Below are 20,972 nucleotides of genomic sequence, written 5' to 3'. Positions count from 1 at the left end.
AATTGTGAAACACACATTTTTAGGTCTAGAAAACATACAGAAACGTGTTGCACCATATGTTAATATACCCCTTAATTGAGATTAAAAGCATGTTATAATCCTGTATTTTGATTTTGATGCGTGGGTTAGCGGGGGAGTCTGCTGGAAAGACCTGGCAAGCCCAAACGTGTCGTGAGAGTAAACTGGAAACGTCCGGCGGAGGAACCTGTCCGGGAGGTCTTCAACTCTCACCTCCGGAAGAACCCATATCCCTGAGGTAGTCAAAAAGCTCCTCGGTGGCAAGGCGCCAGGGGGGTATGAGATCGGGGGGTCGGGAACGGTACCCACGGACTGGCAGACCAGGGGTGGTGGTTCCCATTTTCAAAAAAGGGGACCGGAGAGTGTGCTCCAACTATTAGGGTATCACACTACTCAGTCTCCCGGGCAAAGCTTATGCCAGGGTGCTGGAAAGGAGGCTCCAGCTACCGTTTGTCGAACCTCAGATTCAAGAGGAGCAGTGCGGATTCCGTCCTCGTCGTGGAACAGTGGATCAGCTCTTTACCCTCGCAAGACTACTGAGGGGGATCCTTGGAGTTTTCCCATCCAGTCTACATGTGCTTTGTGGACATGGAGAACGCTTTCGACCGGGTCGAATATGGTAAGGATCGGACATCAGGAGGGAATTTGGAGTAGAACCGCTACTCCTTCGCATTGAACTCAGCTGAGGTGGTTCGGTCATCTGATCAGGATGACTCCTGGGCGCCTCCCACTGGAGGTTTTCCGGGCACACCCAACTGACGGGCGACCCCGGGGAAGACCCAGGAAAACGCCTCGGGATCCGCCAGCATGAGCTGGAAAATGTTGCGGGGGAGAGGGAAGTCTGGGCCGGCTTGCTTGGCCTGCTGCCACCGCGACTCGAACCCGCATAAGCGGACGATGGATGGAGAGTTGGGTTACTGATTTGGATTGCAGATTGTGTATTTGAAAAATGTATTTTCTTTTGTTCCCAGTATCGACAAAGTCTTACAGGAACCTTTGTGTCACATCAAAAACAACATCAAAGTGTTATAGCGAGCGTTGGTTTTTTTACCAAATGACTAACATTTCGGTAAATATTTGCTTCATAATCAATTGGCACACAACAAAACGCTATGAGACGTAAAAAAGTAGAACAGGTTAAAAGAACCAATGTGAAATAAGAAGTGAGAAAAACATTTTTACAAAAGGAAAAATAAACACAACAGGGCGAAAGGAAAAAGTGAGTGTTTTTTTACGGTTTTTTTATACTTACTTACTTGTTCATTTCCAAATCTATCTATTTATTTAATTATTTAGTTATTTATTTATCTATATTTCTCAAAATCATCACAGATTCTTCCAGCTTTGCAATTCATTTCACACACTTACTGTAAAGCTGCTTCTGGACCACTGGACTCGAAACGATAAAAAAAAATATCTGACATATTCAGGACTCAATCATATGAATCCACATTAATAACAAAATCTTAAAATCTTACCACTTCCTCTGGTCTCCTGACGATGTTGTGTATTTTCATAGAAAAAAACAAAGGAGCAGAATGTAACTAAAAACAAGAAATAGCAAGACAAAAAGACTCTTTTCCACAGTAAGATGATTATATGGGTGTTTTTTGGGGTGTCTAAATTACACCATGTACTATGGCTGTGTGTATGTGTATTTTATGTTCCAAAGGTATGGATAAGGCATACATTGTGGAAGCTATTTATTGATAAGAACTGTTGATTTTTCATTGTTTGAACAGCATGATATTATTATCAGTAAAATTGGCCCCATAATGGTCTACATTGTTTCAGATGATACCGGACATTTTCTCCTTTTAGTTGACTGCAATGTTATTTCAGTCCAAGGAACAAAGTGAAACTCGAAAAAGCAGAAATGTAAAAGAGCAGAAACTACACCAGAGATTTTTTTGTTTCAAGGCAAAGGTATCTCTCCGATGTGAAGCCTGCTGGCTGTGAAAAGCCTTGCAGCTCCCTCTGCTGTCGCAAAGAGAATCAGTCAACTCTAAAGGCAAGAAACTGAAACTGAAGGCAAACCACTGTGATATTGTGAATTGTATTGAACTTGGTAATGACCAGATAAATCATGAACACAAAAATTTAACGTCATCCTTGAGGACATTTAGGGAGCTGCAAATAGGACTAAGAGGGCATTCTGTGAATGAACAATTTGTCCAAGAAAATGAAATGTTAAGATAAAAGATGATAATCCTTTATTAAACCCACAGTTGGGAAATTTACAGTGTTACAGCAGCATCAGTAAAAAAAAAAAAAAGAAAGAAAGAAAAAGAAAGCAAGGTGTAGTAAATAAATAAACAAACATCAAGGTGTAATAAATAAAAAGAAAGAAATTGCACCATTTAGAATACATTACACATTGATAATGCAGAGGTGAATTTGTCAGTTTAGGTGTGTGTGGTAGCTCATACTGTGTGCAGAGTTTATTATGAAGTCTGAAAGTAGTAAGAAGGAAGGACCCACAGTATCGCTCCTTCACACACCGCGGGTGAAGCCAGCTGTCACTGAAAGAGCTGTCCAGTGCTGCCAGTGTCCCGCATGGGGTTCACCATCAGGGATGATGTTCTGTCTTTTCTTATATAGTGCAGTTGTTATGTCAGTCCAGTCGGGTTTATTACTTCAGTGAATGTTATTTTAAGTGTATCTGTGTATTGAGTAAAATGCAAGTTTGCTGTTGAAGGTGTCCGACCACAAAGAGTCAGCAGAGTTATGTGTTATAATGAGCTCAGCGGTGACATTTTAAAATCCCACACACTTTATCGCCCTTCTGTCTGGATGATGTCTCCAGATTATCTCTGAGCAGCGTCTGAGTCAACAGGCCCTGAAGATGAAGCTTGTGTTCTTTTTAGTTTCACTTAGTTTTAATGTATGGCCTGTTACAGAAGACATAGATCTCGACTTAGTGTACAGAACTGTGGCATTTTAAACTTTAGGCATGTAAAATATATTATGTATGTGATATGTGTCTATACTCAATGTATTTGAATAACACATTTTGTAGTCTTTTCTAATGTGTTTTATGAAAAAGAAAATCTATCAAAACATTATTTATTACAGACTCATGTTCCAGATAAAAGACAAAACATTAAATAGAATAGAAAAGCACAGAAAAGATCATGCTTTATTCAAAAGAATAGTGTCCTACAAAGAAATAGATGTACAGAGAGATGTTTCCACAGCTGTACAAAACCTTTTGTTTGGTAAGAAAACCATTTTTTTTACAGAACTAATAAGCCAACAAATAAACCTCTAAATGAGATTTCGTAGAACAGCTTGTAAAGTATTTTTCAGCCACAACCATTTCACTTGGACCACACCATCAGCTGTAGGTCTTAAGTAATATTCTCATGGCATCATTTCACAGGAAGACATGAAGCCTCTGTAAGCTTGTTTTTCTGTAGTTTGACCACAAGTGTGCAGCATAGAGTGGTTTGCAAAATGCTCTGAACACAGACATCTTTACTCCATCTGTACACATACTAAACCTGCATGAGAGAATGTTTTGTTTTACACAGCATTGCCAACTAATATCATCATTAGCATCTACCATCGGTACTGCACAAAAATGCATGTCTGTCAATATTTTATTTAGTTTTTTGGGACAGAAACATTTCTCAACAGGGACATTACACTGCACTCAACTCTATTATATGAAAATCTATATTTTCTCTGTCACAGTTAAACCATCTATAAATAGGAGGATGAAATCTGCAGTTATGAAATTGCCAACCCGTGTTGTTTACACAAAACCAAACAGACGGTGTCGCAGTCCAGCAGAGGAAGTTAGAAAAACGAAAACTTGACGTCAGCTCTCAAGAGTGGAAACTAATGGGAAACTACAGTCTTAACATCGTTTGGATTGCAGAGTGCAGATCAACTTGAGCAGACCAGGTATGAGGATCTTGAGTCACACAGACTTTCTCTTCCTTGCACTACATTTTTTTAAGCTCTGGTAATCAAATCTGTCAGATCACATTAAAATAGTTTTGTATGTAGCTTTAGATTAAAACAAAAATATATATCCTCAAATAACTGGGGGAAGCTCAGTCATATTTTATAACTGAATACAAAATGTGCAACTTTAAATACACTTGATAGATCTTAATATTGTTAATACTTTCATAATTTTAGATCATTATTGGGGATTTCCCATTTTCGTTATTCATCTCTTCTTTATCAAACGCCCACGCAGAAACTTCTGACTCGTTGTTATGCAGTTGTTGGTTCAGATGAAAGAAGGTCAACTCCACCGTCTCAAACAGTTTAGATGATTTATCCTCGATGTTGAAATCAAATACAGTGAAACTTGAAAGATACAGCTCTGAATTATTATTGAATACATTTCTACATCTTTGAAAAATGTAAATTATTTGATCTCTGTTTGTCTTTCAGAAAGAACATAATTGAGTTCACGTACACCTAGCAATGGCCTGTGACAAATTCTTCAGTATTGCCCTATTTCTTTTTTGCAGTGAGTATAATGTCATCTCTTTACTCTCTTCGCTTTGCACACACACTCAAGATTAAGGGGGTCTTGCACAGGAAAGTGAAACCACAATTGCATTGCACAATGGAAAGTCAACTGACAGAGGTGTTGCTGCAGAATATATTCAGCAAAAAGGTTTCAACTTTGTTGCTCATTTTTGTTTCTTTTCTTTCTCTAAGACGTGGCTGTGGCTCTAACAGGTATGTACAACAAAACGAGACAAGACGAAACAAGACACACAACTCTGAAAATGTGTTTTTGATTAGTGCCATAAGTTAGAAATATTTTAAATACAAATGCAGAACTAGACAACCAGACCTGATGAATCAGATTTTCCAATCATGTCTTCGTTCATTTCTCTCCTCCATCCCTCTCCATTTTTGTCTGTGTGTTCATTAACTGTCTCTGTGTTTGTCAGACAGCCATGTGTCCTGCTACAGGATTGAACCTGGGACAATTGCGGGCATCATCTTTGCAGATTTGTTGCTGACCCTTATCATCGTTGTGGTTACTTACCGATGTGCCAGCTTTCGTCGTCAGAAGATAGAAAATGGTATGGCACTGAAATTACTTATTTTTCTGTGTCTGCAGTATTATATGTTGTTGTTGTTGTTGTTGTGGTCTGCACTGGATCTTAAGAGTTTTCTCAGGGCTCACTATTTCTTTCAGAATTGCTTGTGCCCTTTTTTTCCACTCCTGTTTTAATATGATGCACAGCTTATATTTTTGTATACATTTTTGACTCACATGTTTGTCAAATATTTTGGCTACTTTTATTTTTATGTGATTGCTCATGTATCATTGTCACAACTGTCTGTGGACTAAATATCATGATATTATCACACTCTCTTATGAAGGTATTTGTACATTTGGTAATATGCACATATATTTTCAAATAATAAATTCTCTCTTTTTCTGTCTCTCTTCGTATCTCTTTACAGCCAACAAAGTGTATATGAACGTCCGGGCCAACTGCAAGAGCTAATCTGAAGGTGATGCAGTAAATTATGTGTGGCTGTGGTAAAAAAAAAAAAATTAAAAAAAAAATTCTGTTTTGTTTTTTAATATTATAAAATGTTATAAAAGATTAACTGTCTTACATTAAAAAAAATGTTTGTAAGCATCACAAGTAGTGTCTTGCACATACTTATTACTTACAAAAACTCTGAAGTCATAGAAAACCTATGACAAAAAAACTAAAGGTCATCTGACTTTTGCTACTTTAACAATTAGATAGCACAGTTCTGAAAAGGCTTTGAACCTTTACAAAAGGACTTTTACACTTAGTCACAATGTGAATTATTTTACAAAACGTAATGGTTTAGAAGATACTTAAAGTGTGTCAAACTATTCCAGCTGCCTTGTGTAAAAATAGCTGTCTTATCTACATTCATATCCTGTTGCCATTGTATCCATACAGCACACTCTGCAGTTCGATTTTCATGTCAAAATTCCTAATCAGATATGTTAAGGGGCTCTGAAGATGTTACCTTTAAATCATCAAGATTTCAAGTATCAAGTATTGATGAGATGTGAAATGAAGTGCAGACCTAATTATTTTTTTGGAGATGTTTTACAATCGATGCAGCCTTTGACAAACCCTTTGTTCAACAAGAAAAAAAGAAAATAAATGATGAAATTTTATTTACAGCTTAATAAAATGGGCAAAGCACTTCTATATCAGCAATGAGACTTTTGTTGAATGGACTGAAACATTACTGACAGAAGAACAGTTTAAAAAAAACAAAAAACTATATCAGTTATATTCTATTTTTAGTGATGTGGATTGGTGCATGTTTTCAATAGGCTATGTTTTTCAGTTTCTCTTTCTCCTTTTTGTCTATTTTAAAATGCTGTACTTCAGTGTTATTTGAGCATTGTAACACCAAAGGCCTGATTAGATTCAGGATGTTCGAGCTATGTGTTGCGGTGAAACTGCGATCTTCTATTTCAGGCAAAGACACACAAAATGATGACCAAAGCTAATTCAATATCTGCATACTATCTGTCTCATCCACCTCCTTTTCAAGTTCGCTGTGTTGTTTAAACCCTCACAAAATGTGAAGTTTAGTGCAGTCTCTGGTCTTTAGCCTTGTGAAATACAGCTGCCGTGTTTGGTTTAATAGATACTGAATTTTCTGTAACAGAACTGTTAGTGTCCTGTTTGCCTGTGGGTTTAAAATGGTTGCTGTATTTGTAAGGTCCCCTGTTTAATTATAGCTGTTTCTTCATCGATAATATATTAATTAGAAAGACTTCCAAGAAATAAATCTGGCTGCTTAGTCATTAATTGTTAAGTCATTAAATAAAGGTCATGAGCTTTACTTAATTAGACATCAGATCTGTGCAATAAATATTAATAGGTAATTTTTTAAAACTATTTATTGTGTTTTCATTGTAAATGTTAACAAATGTTTTCCAAAAGCCCAGCTCTTTTTGAGAAATTGTGATGTTAACCAATCAATAATAGGAAAATGCATGATAAACTAAGAAGAAAAAAAGAATTCTGTCAGAAAAAGAGAATTGTGAGCTAAAGGGATTTTTCACAGCTTGGAAACCCTAAAGTTCTCAGTAATGGTTTATTACTTAGGCTATTAAAAAAAGTATAATTAATTGGTTAATTGGCCAAAATGAAACCATTAGTTACAATTCATGAGCCCTTTATGAATTTTGCTTTATTAATATTGATTGAAATGCAGTCCAAATGCTCAAATTGGTCTTGCTGCTGCAAAACCCACTATAAAATTTTTTTTTTTTAAAAAACATAACCCATATTCTAAAGTTCCACGTATTATATTTCTGCATTTTCAGTTGCTCCCACAGTATTTGATAAAAAAAAAAAAAAAAAGAAGAGATGATTCTGGGGAATATCAATAATCTGCCCCGAGAAGCTATTTTCTACTTTCTACTTTTTTACCTTATTTTTTTCTTTTAAATGGCCAACATTGATTTTGGATTTAACAATAGTTGTGTATGATTTCACATAATGATCTTGTTTAACTAATTCATCTCATTTGTTTATTTTGAATTTTGCTTTTAATTCTAATGAAATTTATACAGTTGATGTCATAACTAATTTAAGATAATATAAATCAAGATTATTGTTGTTGATGGTCAGTATACACACTGTATGTATCTGCTGCATTTTGTAGATTTATCCATTTCAATCATTTTGTTACTTGAACATCATGAAAAATGAATGTCTCATTGACCAAAATAGTGGTGTTCTTTCATTTTGCTGAAAGGGGCACCATTAGAGATAAACCGGTGGCTTAACAATGGCTCACAGAGTATAGGTAGCAGTAACTGTGGCCAACCGCCTGCACCAAACCACAGGCTAAGGGGAAACGCTATATTTGAAGATATGATCACATGTATTTCAGCAGAAACTGGAAGTATAATGAAACAAACCTTATACAGCTCTTTATCTAGGTCTAACTTGAATACTTTGATTTAAACAGACAATATATGATTAAACAGTAAAAAAAAAAACAGCAAAATATTTTCTTTTTATATGAGACCAGCAATCCTCACGTGAATGTGACATGAGACACAAAACAGAAAAAACAGCTTCCTGTTCTCTCAGTGGACTCCCTCCTCCTCCCATCACTCATATGCTGACAAACCTTGACACCACTGACAATATCGCCCGTGGACAGTTTTTCATCTGTGAACACTCTCTAGCCACCAAAATTGTGTTTATGGGAGTGACAACAACGCCATTCGAAAGAGAGCAGAAGGACTTGTGGCCCTCAGTTTCTTCCTCTCACTTCCTCGTCGACCAGAAACCAACATTTGGAAGATGTCTAACGCTCTCTGTATTGTGGGTTCGTTGTTTGGTGAGTGTTGCATGTATATTAGCAGGGAACGATTATAGCAGTCATACAGTAGTAAATAAACATAGGCACACTCTTTATTGTTATTATCATCTGAGGTTTTATTGACTGTTTCTGTTGCAGGATCATCAGAAGGACAACAAGGTACCTAGCTTTCCTAAATCTTTTGCTCCTGTGGTACACTGGAACATGATGTTGTGTGTTTTGGTTATGTATTTCAATCCTATATCTTTTTTTCCACAGAATGTGGTTCCTGTTACTTGATAAACATGGGGTCAGTAATGGGCATAATTGCCTCTGATATTATCTTCACCATCCTCATCATTATCTCCGTGTTCTGTTTCGCAACTCACCACAGGAGAAGGAGGGACTGGGATTCTCATGATGGTGAGCACTAAATCTGTTTGTATTGCTGCTAAGTTATTGATGGGCTAGGTGTTGATGTGGCAAATGGGTCGAAGTAACGTGACATCTTTTAAACTCTTGATAGGTAAAAGAAATCTACCATCATCAGTTTCAAAGAAAATGGCAACAGAGGTGACAGAATCTCCCTACCAGGTAAAAAAGGACTATTTTGTTTTTAAGCCTCAAAAGACACTAAATATGACCAAAGAAATGTGTAATATTATTTATGTTGCAATGATGAACTGCTTTGCCTTTTTTGTAGGAGTTACATGGAGTCCAGTCAGATGTGTACAGTGAGCTTCAGCACTTTAGGAAATGAAACTATAAAATAGAAACTGTAAAACGATATATAAAAAAGTAATGTCTGTTATTATCTGGTTATACCTTGAGAAACTAATATCAAACAGTCTTCTACACACACTTCAACCCCTGCTGTATTAAAGATAATAACCTACAATGTGTATATGTTGCATAGAATTGATTTATGTTTTATTCAGTGAGTACTGTGTTGCGTTGAATGTGATGTTTCCCCATCATGTTCTAGTTTTTTGTAAATCTTAAACTGTCTTAAAATATGTATTTAACTCATTTGAAATTAAACTATATATATATAAAAAAAAAACTAATTACAAACGCAGGTAGATTATGCTTTAAGTGATCAAAAGTAGTTGTGCTCGTTTCTGATTACATTTTTCATACCATCATCTTCATACCAAACATCACACTCCAGCAGCTTACTCTGTTGGCTTTCACGAGTACACCCAACACAAAATTGTCAAAACCTCTTTATTTCTTACATTTGTTAACATGCTTAGATAACAAGAAATGCATGTAAAAATCTAAATTTGGATGAAAAACTCCCAGAAGCCTGTCTGCCTCCTATGAGTCAACAGATGGCAGCCCTTGACTCACGGAGGAAGGAATCAAATCTGAAAAAAGAGAGCAGAAACTATTGTTAAACATAACAGATGAATGACAAGCAAGATATAGAAAACTCGTTCATCCTTTAATTAGATGAGAGTGACATATGAGGAATTTTGAGATTCATTATGTCACAAGTGGTTTCCTTAGACATGTATGGTGGATACAAGTATATGCAGAAAATGTTGTCATTCAGAGGAAACAGACCTCCAGCTGATCATCAGGATGCTTGACTCATGGCTGGAAGAGACAAGCTGCTGGGTGTCTGTGCTTGAGGTGCTGAAACACGTACAGGATCACAAGAAATGACAGATCTTTGTAGAAAACAGTCACTATATTTATGTGGAAATCAAACAGTGTATTTACAATATTCGCAAGAGGAAGAAAAATCAGTTGTTACCGACTGGATACATTTCAGAGCTGATGTGTTCTCTGGTTTCTATGGGAATAATAAGATGCATTGTACAGCCTTTGATTGCTCACAGCATATTTCCAGGAATATTTATTTTTCTAAGTAATATATAATCTGGTCTTACCATTGCCGTCTGTGTGTTTATTGTTGCCCACTGCAGCCAGTTTGCCATAGTTGTCCTCCAAACTATCCCTATCCAACACTCCTCTGCTTTGGCCAGAGGCCAACATACCATCTATCCCATTAGCTCTTCCTGGTGTTGCCTGTCTTTGGAAATGTATGCTTTGACTGCCACTGTGAGGCACACATGGACAGATGGCACGTTGGCCTGACAAATCTTTAGCCTCTTGAGTTTTCAACATCACTCCTTCCTCACTATTAGGATCAGCCCATTCTCTGCTTGCTTGACGTTCCCCTTGATCATCTGTGCTCTCGGCTCAGATGGTCCCGAATCAGTCTGCTGGTTGTATCCATCAGCGGCATGTCCTCTTTGCGCATTCCTGTTGTCCTCCTCAACAGAGCCTCATCTTTTGCCACATCATCAGGAAAGGTGATCTCATGGCTGTTGGTGTCTTTGAATGCATCTGGAAAGAGTGGACGTTATTGCTCATCTGTCTCAACATGTTATCTGCCCTGTTACAGACACAGTGATCAATAAATGTTAGAACTTAGATTTATGGACCCGTGCTTCTGCTTTCACCTCCATTTTTATACTTTGAGTTCTGAAACATTGAAAAATATTTTGTATAAATTTGTATCAAATTAAATATATGTTCTACATTTGTATGAAATATAAATCCTACATACCTGGAAATCCATTTGTGTTATAACTCTCTGTAGATTTGGCCTCTGACCTATCTGCAAATGTGTTGGCTGCGATTTAAAACGAAATCTGTCAAAGATCCGAAATCAAAAAACAATTTTAAATGGAAATTAAGCATTTTTTACTTCTAAATATTTAATAATAAATAGGCTATATTTATAACTCACTGTACAATTGTGTATTTTTAGGTACTCTATAAAAATCAGAACTCCACCTTGAGAATTTGGTTCTTTCACAGGTTGACTTGGAGTGATGCTATACGCTGCAAATATGAGAAAATGTGTGGTAAAAATCCCTGTAGTGTAACAATGAGATAATGTCATAAATGTTCACTACAGTATGAACATTTAAGGTAAACGATAAAGTAACACAATGAGGCAGCTGTATGTTTCTGTTCTCTTTTGTGATCTCATGTTTACTTTGTTAGGGAACCAAATGTACTTTGAGGATCTGGACAGATGAGCTGTCAGTATTGGATATAATTTGACCTATTGATTTTAAACTAACTCGATCTGGATATGCCATTAAGCTACATATCGAATCACAGACCTGTGATATTTGCAGGTATGGTCATTTTAGTAGTTGTGCCAAGTGCATCTATAAAAATAGGAGTGAACAAGTCATATGATCAATTCAAACAGCAGTACAAGCACTAGTTTGCAAACATAAAATCGAATGAACTTAAATGATAAATCTCACCTTTTAGAAAGCTTAACACATTTTCTCTTCGGACTTGAAAAGAAAGAAAAAGTGTTATCCTTGCTGCCCTGTCAAATAAATCTTAAAATCTCAAAACAAAATGATGTGAGTTCACAACAACATTTGATCATTTGTTCTCTTAAAATGTGGTTACCTCTGACTGGGGCTGTTACTACCACAGCTGCAAATGGAAGCAGTAGCAGACTGCTGAAATAAATAAAATCACTGTTAATTAAAGGTTTACGTATGAAATGCATGCTTGTAATAAAACTGATATACAACACGATATTTTATATAAAGCAAGAAAAATAAAATGCACGTCAATGTGATTAAAAAAAAATGTAACTCACAACTTACAACTTCATTGTTGACTTTGGTCCTCCGCTCTGTCCTGTTTGTCAGCTGGAGTGCAGTTGGGCTTTTATGTTCTGCCACTTTATCCTGCTCTTTAATAGGCTTTGTTCTGGTTAATTATGGGTTCTGACAAGATGTATCAGGTTGAGTTTTAGTCAAAGACTATTTCTCTGTGCTGAGCAATGTGTGACTTGCATTCAGAGGAGCAACAAGGTTCTTATACGTTTACAAAGGCCTTTTCATTTCCGTTCAACATAAAAACAATTGTCCTTAGCACTCAAACTCAAAAGTGATGAGTGTTTCCCTTTATTCTGATGATTACAGGTGGCTGTTTATTTTGGAAAAATGCCTCTGTGGTTATTCTGTGGCTGAGTTAGCCTTTTGAATAATGCCACAGAACATGTATTGTATTTTTGTCACTATTGTCCATTTACCATGGCACATTGGCCATGTGGCCCTTCATTTTGCTTAACAAAAGCCCCTTTAAAAACAGGCCCTACTGAACATTATCTATAGAAATTACCTTTGATAGATATGTCAGGTCATGAAGAGGGCCAGACTGCAGTAATTAGGGGAAACCATTTGATTTGCAATCTTATGTGATTCATGTCAGGAAGAGTTAGCTAAAATGGGCCATCAAGTAAAATGGGCCAGATAACATCAGAACATCATAGCCCTTTGAGATTTTACAGCCAATCACAATAACTGATTTTGCATTGTTGCTACAATAAGCAATCGTAAGTGGGCTTACCAACAAAGTAAAACATGTACAATATTTTGACAGGATCTTTCAAATAAAAGTTTCAAATTTGAAAAAAAACATTTGATTTTTTGTGGAAAAAGGCCTTTTATGAACTGACTCACTTTACCTGAGCTTTATGTCATACCTCAAGAGGGAACCTGCCGATACTATACACTTCCAAAACAATTATAGGCTACTTTATCACATTTTTTTTAACAAATAAATATTTAGGAGACCCATGCCAATGTCTAACAAATATCAATAGATCTCATATAGGCTATTTAGTAATCTTACCAAAAAGTGGCCACCAAAAGTGTTTTTTTTTTTGTTGACTTCACCCTACTTCCACTGTTATAAAAACAACAACAACAACAACAACCAGAAAACATTTAAATGATGCTGATGCACTAAATCATATTTACCACCAAGAGTGAAAGGAGCCCGCGGTGGTCAAACGTGCAATGACACCTGTGGAAATTAACCGTGAGTTTGGGGTTGGTTTACTCAAATGAGATTAAATTTTTTATTTATTTATTAAATTTATTTTATTTATTTATTTGAACTAAAACATTGCCATTTCACGTAGAGAGGCCCGCGCGGTTAAAAAAAAAAAAAGTTTCTGTTTGAATGAGACCTGTTGGTGGCAGAGGGAGCTACAACCTCCCCACGAAAAGGAAAAGAAAAAGAAAAAGAAAAAAGAGAGAGCGCCCTCTGCCGGACAGGCTGCTCGCACTAAGCTCCCGATCTCGAGCATCGCCATATTGACGTCCCAACAACGCTTGAGAGGTAATCGTGTTATTTAATCGCAAATCGTCGTTGGTTTCAAACAGCCGACGGAGTCATTTACATGTGAGAAAAAGCCGGGAACAAGTAACACCGCCGCGGCGTCCTCCCGCGGCCCGATCACGGTGTTTGTGGGGTGTTTTTTCAAGGCGTTGTCAGCCAGTTGCCTCGCCAGCCGTCAGGCTCTTCACTCCCTTAGCTCGTTAGCTTAGCACTTTTTTTTTTTTTTTTTTTCCCAGCTTTAAGAAATATATTTTTCCGAAGCTCGGTTGTTTATTATTATTATTATTTAACGATCACTCGAGTGATTATTTTATCTTATTTTTTTGTGTATGTGTTGTTGATGCGGGCTGGTTATTTCTTTCTTGTTTCGGTCTCAAAATGTGGCCGAGAGCTAGTTGTGACTTTCCAAACCGGCTTTTCACTCTCTGCTGTCGGCGATGCTAAAACAGCTAGCTGGCTAACTAGCATCGCAGCCAGCTGCCCGGTTCGTGTGATCGCTCGCTGCTTTAAGCGCCACTGCGGGCCTCCGGGCCACGGAGGGTCCCCGCGTACACTCACCTTCTCATCCAAAAAAAAAAAAAGTATTAAGCGGGCAAACTGGCTTTAAAAAAAAAAAACAAAAAAAAAAACAACAACAACCCTTGAACGGGTGCTTTGTACCGGAGACACCGGTCGTCGACTGGATGCTCCCCCTCGTGTATACGGTTTAATTTAATTCAGCCTCACTTGACGTGAGCTGAAATGGTTGACGTACGTCGGTTCACACAGTTTGATCATGTTTGCTTAATTGACTTATTGATTTTTTTTTTTTTTTTTTTTTTTTTTTTTTTTTTTTTTTAAATCAAACCCCCCCTTTTTTTTTTTTTTTCTTCCTCCCAACAGGAGTTACTGCCTTGGTGTAGCCCCCAGTGATGACTGTATTGAACCCTGTACCTCCTGATTAGACTGGTTGGATGCCCCCGTTTAACATCCAGGTTTCTCCATTTTCACACGCCACCAAGCAGATACCATTTGTGCAGTTTGGCTTGATTTTGTTGGATAATATTTTTTTTATTTTTTTTTACAATATTTGTTGGTATTTAAACACGGTAGCATTTCACTGAGTTACTGTTGCCTCCCAACTGGAGCATGTTAGAAACATTTGCATTTTCTTTTGAAACTTTAATTCACATCAGCATCTTGTAAAAAACATTGGCAAGATAAAATATCTGGTAGACTTTTATTACAAGTACTATTTTCAGCTCCGCATATGATGTTAAACAATTGCAGTGGATTGTAGTAAACTCTTTAACAGGACATTTTTATCATTGTGTTTCCATGTAGCTTTCTTACCATAAAGGCATCTCAGCCACTTCTGTTCGAGCTCATCTGTCACCATTATCCTGGAGGGAAACTCCCAGGTATTGTGCTGTCTTGTATCTCAATAAATATTACATAAATATATCGTAAGGATCTTAATGAATGCTAACATGGTAAACTGCCACCCAGAAGGATTAAGTACTGATTACTATTTGTGTTTTTTGTTGTTGTTTTTTTATCATTATTGTAAATTTGTGCCACAAAGACAAGTTCAATTTCTGACTGGGTTTGTGTTTTTCTGTGTTGTTTTAGGAGATTTAGAAACAATCCTGTGTAGAATATGTCTGGCCCTGTTCCAAGCCGCTCTCGAGTTTACCCTGATGTAAACACACAGAGACCTCGGGAATACTGGGACTATGAGTCCCATGTTGTTGAATGGGGGTAAGGCAAAAGGGTAATCGGGGCGTTAATTGTATTTGTTTTGCTATGCTTTCATGAGTAAGCCATACCAGCATTGTTAACTGAGGCTTTTCTTTTTTGTGTGTGTTGTTGTTGTTTTTTTTAGGAACCAAGATGACTATCAGCTAGTCAGAAAACTGGGGAGAGGCAAATATAGTGAAGTGTTTGAAGCCATAAACATCACAAACAATGAAAAAGTGGTCGTCAAAATACTGAAGGTATGGAAATTGTCAATTGATTATGCATGTTTTTCTGGATAAAAGGGGTCATAACATTTTGTCATTTGAATGGAGATTTTTGTAAGTGTCACAAGTCTGTCTGTGTTTCCAGCCTGTCAAGAAAAAGAAAATCAAGAGAGAAATAAAGATCCTGGAGAATCTAAGGGGTGGCCCAAATATCATCTCACTGTTAGATATCGTTAAGGATCCTGTGGTAATTTTATCCTATATTTTGCTGTATAACAGTCCAGGATTTGTAAATATACCAGGTTCCATACATAAACACATGTACATGTTGTTCTCTTTTCTTTTTTAGTCCCGAACCCCTGCTCTGGTCTTTGAACATGTGAACAACACAGACTTCAAGGTGACGATTAGCGATTGTTGACGTGTAATTTTTCAAGTATTATACCGATACAAAACATCCTTTTTTTTTTTTTTACAACTCATAATTTTGTAATTATTTTTACAGCAATTGTATCAAACCCTGTCTGACTTCGACATACGGTTCTACATGTACGAAATATTAAAGGTGATAAACAGCTTTTAGTTCCTAATCTCCATTGATTGTTTGATATTTGATACATTAGATGAATATCTAGTTACACCTGTTTAACAGCCTGTTTATGCTTTTAAAACATCTTTCTCTCTTTTTTTTTTTTCACCTGGTAGGCTCTGGATTACTGCCACAGTATGGGGATTATGCACAGAGATGTCAAGCCACACAATGTAATGATCGATCATGAACACAGAAAGGTATTGTATTAGATGCTGACCATTTTCATCATCTCTCGTGTTTCACACCAGATGTTGACACCAACTCAACACAAATATGCAAATAAATTCAACTTTGTCGGTTTAATCTTTCAGCTCCGTCTAATCGATTGGGGTTTGGCAGAGTTCTACCATCCAAACCAAGAATACAACGTGAGAGTGGCATCCAGGTACTTCAAAGGACCTGAGCTGCTGGTAGACTACCAGGTGAGGCTCCTACATCTTCCCTACATGTAGAGTCAGGCCAGTATACTAGTGAGTCAAAAGATTTATATTATTAAAGATGAGAAAATGTGATTTCTTTTTAACAATGGTTGTCCTTCTCGCCATAATTTGTAGATGTACGACTACAGCTTGGACATGTGGAGTTTGGGTTGCATGCTTGCCAGCATGATTTTCAGGAAGGAACCTTTCTTTCATGGTCATGACAACTACGATCAGGTACAAAGAATCTGGTATTTTTTTTAATGTGTTTTTAATGTTCCTTTGTGGATGTGGTCACAAAACATATGGCCAAAAGAGAGCCATGTATTACCTTCTTATTTTATTTTTTTTTATACATTTCACAACACATAATTTTTTTCGTTGCACACTGGCAGACCTGTCTTCTCCCACTAGGCCACATAACAACTCTGCTAGGCTCCCTGGGATTTTGTGTCACTCTAAACACGTACTGTATGAGGGTTTATTTATTGTGAATTTTTTTTAGCGGTTTGGCGGAGTGAATATAAAACAAAATCGGTGCCAGACAGATCTAAGAGTGGACCAGTGTACACGTCATGGTGTTAGTTGTGTTATGGGCTTTCCATACCTACACTAGACTTAGACTTTATTAATCCCACTGTGGGGAAATTTAGTCGTCACAGCAGCATAGAAACAAAAAAGGTGCACACAATATGAAAACATTTACAAATACGTAGACATAAAATAAGATGGATAAACATAATTATTTTAGAAAAAAGAACGGGGATTGCTTAGCTTCTTTTTTCTCTTTTTTTTCAATTGAGTATCAAATCCTCTTATCATTCCTAAATCCTTTTGGATACTTTATTGAATCTCTTCATCATTTGCTTATTTGCTCAGTTTTAATATGTGACCACCTGTTGATGGGAGAAAAAAGCCAGGAATACTCTAGTTTTTAGGGGTTGAAAGAAAATGTAACCAACATAAACATTGAATAAGCTAGTCTGATTAATTTTCACAGCCTGTAGCTACAATGTGAAAATGAGACGAGGAGCAGAAGATATAAAATGTTAGTCGATTGTTCTTTCACAATATTTACACAATTTTACACCGACTTTTTCACAAACTACTGGATACAAATTATGGAGGTCCTGCTTCAGAACTATCAGGTTAACAAACTCATAGTATTAATGTGCCGTGATCACCAGCATCTCCACTCTGTTGAGATAAACCGCCGGCTAATGTTACCTTCATGTTTTAATGCAGGTCTTTGCTACTAAAAAAACAAACAGAAGAGAAAAAGGGTCAATTAGCAAATTAATGTATGGTGGCATCCAGAAATCAGTTTCAACTGGAACATCCAACATGGCATTTCCAGTTGTTTCCATTCAGGCTTTCTTTTCCCTTCCATCCTCTTCTACATGAATGATTGTTTCTCTGGTAATCGGGAAAACTGTTTTCTAGTTATTATACAATTGTTATTGTATTAGATGGAATATCAAACTAAACTTTGCTTTCTAAATGAGGGAATGTTTGCTTTTTTTCTAAACAACACAAAATTTTATATTTTCGGACAATTTTGTGATAATGTTGATTTTGCACGACTATAGGCAGTTAAACATGATTTACCAGTTACAGGAGGAAGTCCTCTGGTTCACTTAAGTTTTAGAGTAAAACAAACCGTATGTTATCAAAGTTTACAGATATTAAATGAAAGTTGTGCATTGTTGATGGTAACAATGTTTATTTCTACATCTCTAGCCTCCCACAGTTTCTACTTTATGCATACAGTACACACCATTGTTAAACAAACACCTATAGTAACTGCTCATTTAATTGACAAATAATGTTTCTTTTTTTCTTGTAGCTTGTGCGAATTGCAAAAGTACTCGGCACAGAGGACCTGTACGACTACATTGACAAGTACAACATTGAGTTGGATCCGCGGTTCAATGACATTCTGGGAAGGTAAAACATTTCTAGCTGCTTGACCTCAATATAGTAACCGTAGCATTGAATTTATTTGTGGATGGTGGTGGCATCTGGAGGGAGAAATATATGAGTCATGTGTTCTGTCAAAGTCATGAGGCCTTCGGCCGGGTTGTTCAGTCGGCAGACAAGTGGGGATTCAAGATTTCTGCTTTAAAACTTTCTATGTATGTTAGTCCACGAGAGCGAGTCATGGTCTTAAAAGTTGTGGGTGTGTGGACAGATTATAAGTTAATTTATAAAAACTCGTGTAGAATAAAATCATTTCAGAGTGTGATAAAATAAGTAGCATCCCTTCATGGTCTGTATTTTGGCTGAAAGTGAATGGGGCTAAGAGGGACAACTTGCGAATGATCTATCAAGCCATGATAAGATCTGCTTTACACTGTGTGTGTTGTGTTTGGGTCAGCTGCTAAGTCTGTTCTTAGTGAACCGGATCGGGCCCAGGGACGAGCCCGAAGAATTTGCTCCGGGGCTTTTAGATCGACGCCTATTCCGTTCTTACTTGTGAAAATAAGGCAATTACCTTCAGAATTTGGATAAAAGAGACTCTGGTTCCACTATTGGATTAAGTTAGTCAACCTTAGATGCAGCTTCTTTCTTCTTTTTTGGGGGAAGATTATTAGGAATTTATTCAGCAACTACTGATTATTTTGGTGAATGAATTCCCAACATCAACACTTAAGGACTGATATTTTCTCTTCAGACATTCCCGCAAAAGGTGGGAGAGATTTGTGCACAGTGAGAACCAGCACCTGGTCAGCACAGAGGCTCTAGACTTCCTGGACAAACTGCTGCGCTACGACCATCAAGCCCGCCTCACAGCCAGAGAGGCCATGGATCATCCCTACTTCTGTAAGTTGGCTGTTTCCCCTCACTCATTGCTTGATTGTACTGCCTCTTGCCGAAATACATTGCAGTCTATTTAATGTGTCAACAACTGGATTCGGTTTATGAGGTGCTCACATTCGCTTCTGTTCTCAGATCCCATCGTCAAAGATCAGGGAAGGGGGGCCACTCCTGGAGGGATGGCTGCCAGCTCCACTCCAGTCAGCTCCTCAAGTATGATGGCCGGTAGGTAATCTTTTAGTCGTCCTGGCATTATTTAACTTTAGAGTCAAAGAAATAATCTGATTCCGATAGATTAGAAAGAAAGTTATATCTGTAGTTACAGAGTAGTTTTCTTTTCAGCCAAGAGATGGTGAGATGAACATGTGAAAATGGCAGAAAAATATAGTTATAGCTCTAACTTTTATCGTGATGACATGTAAATACGAGCATTTCCATGTGATGAACGAGTGTCCCGTCTCTCCTAGGCATCACCTCAATGTCCTCCTCACAGCCACTGGCTAACATTGCTGGATCACCTGTCATCTCTGCCCCCAACACTCTGGCCACACAAGTCCCTGCAGCCACCGGGGCCCAGCCCTGAAGCCACTTCCTCACCTGTGTTTATGTGTGCTCATGGCCATGTCCTGCCTAGCTCTCACTGCAGCCCAGGGCCATGGCTCCCCTTTTTATGTTGAAAATAACAAAGAAGAAGATTTAAATTGCTTTTCACATTCAATTATATTTTGACACCTGGACTTGACAGAAATGTATTGTTGCACCTGTCAGGATTATTAGAATTAATTTGGGTGTGTTATTTGACAATGCCATTGTCTAGAAACTCTAATAAGATGTAGACATGAAGAGAATGGATAATAAACTTTATTTTGTATGTTCCAAATATACAGTCTTGCTTGAAACTGTTTGATGGGGATCCTGCTGTATTACACTGTGAACCTTTTCACGACTTCACAAAACAGAGTCAGGAAATCTGGTGTGCCCCGCCTAACAGTGCTCGCTGGATGCACACCATGTAATGTGCAGGAGTTGTTGGTGTTTTGAAGTTGTTAGATGCTATCATTCTTTAATTGGACTTTTGTAGATATTCTACAGTTACTGTCAGGTTGCATGCACCCAATGCTGAGTTTCACAGGGTCAATAGTTTGCCAATTTTATGTTACTTTCACTTCTGTATGTGTATGTATGTGTTCATGTTTGTTTTTTATGAAGTCTCTTACACATGATTTTGATTACATAGACAATTTTGTAACTTTTTTGTTTTATGTTGGGAGGAGTCATCACCTACAAAAAAACAACTTCAAAAATAAACAATTTAAACAGTGTTTTGCAGGCACCGACATGTTATTGAGCAATATATTTTTACACCCGTTGTATAGATGAGTGCGAAAGCGCGAGTAAATGAAAATGCACATGTTTTTAATCCCTCACACAGCGTTTGGTATTTGGAGCTGAAAAAGGGGTACAAGCTAAATGTGTTGGAATGAACCACATTCACAACACTTTATTCTCTTAGTACTGTCCAATATTGGGCTGTAACTAATTGCAGTAGAGTGGCGAGTGAATCCTCCTAAAAAAAACAAAACTTCAATCCAGTCAGTGTCAGAAAAGATCCTGGTTGGTCCTGTAGGGTAGACTCGAGTTAGAATTACATAAATGACTCCTGCCATTACACATGTAAACGTCCCCAAGATCAAGAGTCCA

The 20,972-nt window shown here is 37.4% G+C and overlaps 3 protein-coding genes across 3 annotated transcripts; all 3 read left to right on the top strand.

Moving 5' to 3' along the window:
* Positions 1-3,723: 3,723 nt before the first annotated feature.
* Positions 3,724-6,873, top strand: hcst (hematopoietic cell signal transducer). The gene is made up of 5 exons (XM_069139785.1): positions 3,724-3,927; positions 4,429-4,507; positions 4,702-4,722; positions 4,941-5,075; positions 5,464-6,873. The coding sequence occupies exons 2-5, from the start codon at positions 4,462-4,464 to the stop codon at positions 5,505-5,507; spliced, it is 246 nt and encodes an 81-aa protein (XP_068995886.1). The 5' UTR covers positions 3,724-3,927; positions 4,429-4,461; the 3' UTR covers positions 5,508-6,873.
* A 1,430-nt stretch (positions 6,874-8,303) lies between these two features.
* On the top strand, positions 8,304-9,578 carry tyrobp (transmembrane immune signaling adaptor TYROBP). Its single transcript, XM_069139758.1, has 5 exons — positions 8,304-8,361; positions 8,482-8,502; positions 8,602-8,745; positions 8,849-8,916; positions 9,026-9,578. The coding sequence occupies exons 1-5, from the start codon at positions 8,325-8,327 to the stop codon at positions 9,080-9,082; spliced, it is 327 nt and encodes a 108-aa protein (XP_068995859.1). The 5' UTR covers positions 8,304-8,324; the 3' UTR covers positions 9,083-9,578.
* A 3,841-nt stretch (positions 9,579-13,419) lies between these two features.
* LOC138194349 (casein kinase II subunit alpha-like) lies at positions 13,420-20,593 on the top strand. Its single transcript, XM_069143020.1, has 15 exons — positions 13,420-13,500; positions 14,383-14,474; positions 14,824-14,900; positions 15,112-15,240; positions 15,365-15,476; positions 15,589-15,690; positions 15,793-15,843; positions 15,949-16,008; positions 16,149-16,232; positions 16,347-16,457; positions 16,590-16,691; positions 18,301-18,401; positions 19,129-19,277; positions 19,407-19,496; positions 19,739-20,593. The coding sequence occupies exons 4-15, from the start codon at positions 15,140-15,142 to the stop codon at positions 19,852-19,854; spliced, it is 1,179 nt and encodes a 392-aa protein (XP_068999121.1). The 5' UTR covers positions 13,420-13,500; positions 14,383-14,474; positions 14,824-14,900; positions 15,112-15,139; the 3' UTR covers positions 19,855-20,593.
* Positions 20,594-20,972: the final 379 nt, after the last annotated feature.

This window comes from Embiotoca jacksoni, unplaced genomic scaffold, assembly GCF_022577435.1.
Source record: "Embiotoca jacksoni isolate LCO1_2020_lvr unplaced genomic scaffold, fEmbJac1.0.p SCAF_11, whole genome shotgun sequence".
In the NCBI taxonomy this organism is placed as follows: Eukaryota; Metazoa; Chordata; class Actinopteri; family Embiotocidae; genus Embiotoca; species Embiotoca jacksoni.
This window is presented reverse-complemented; position numbering and strand designations above follow the sequence as displayed.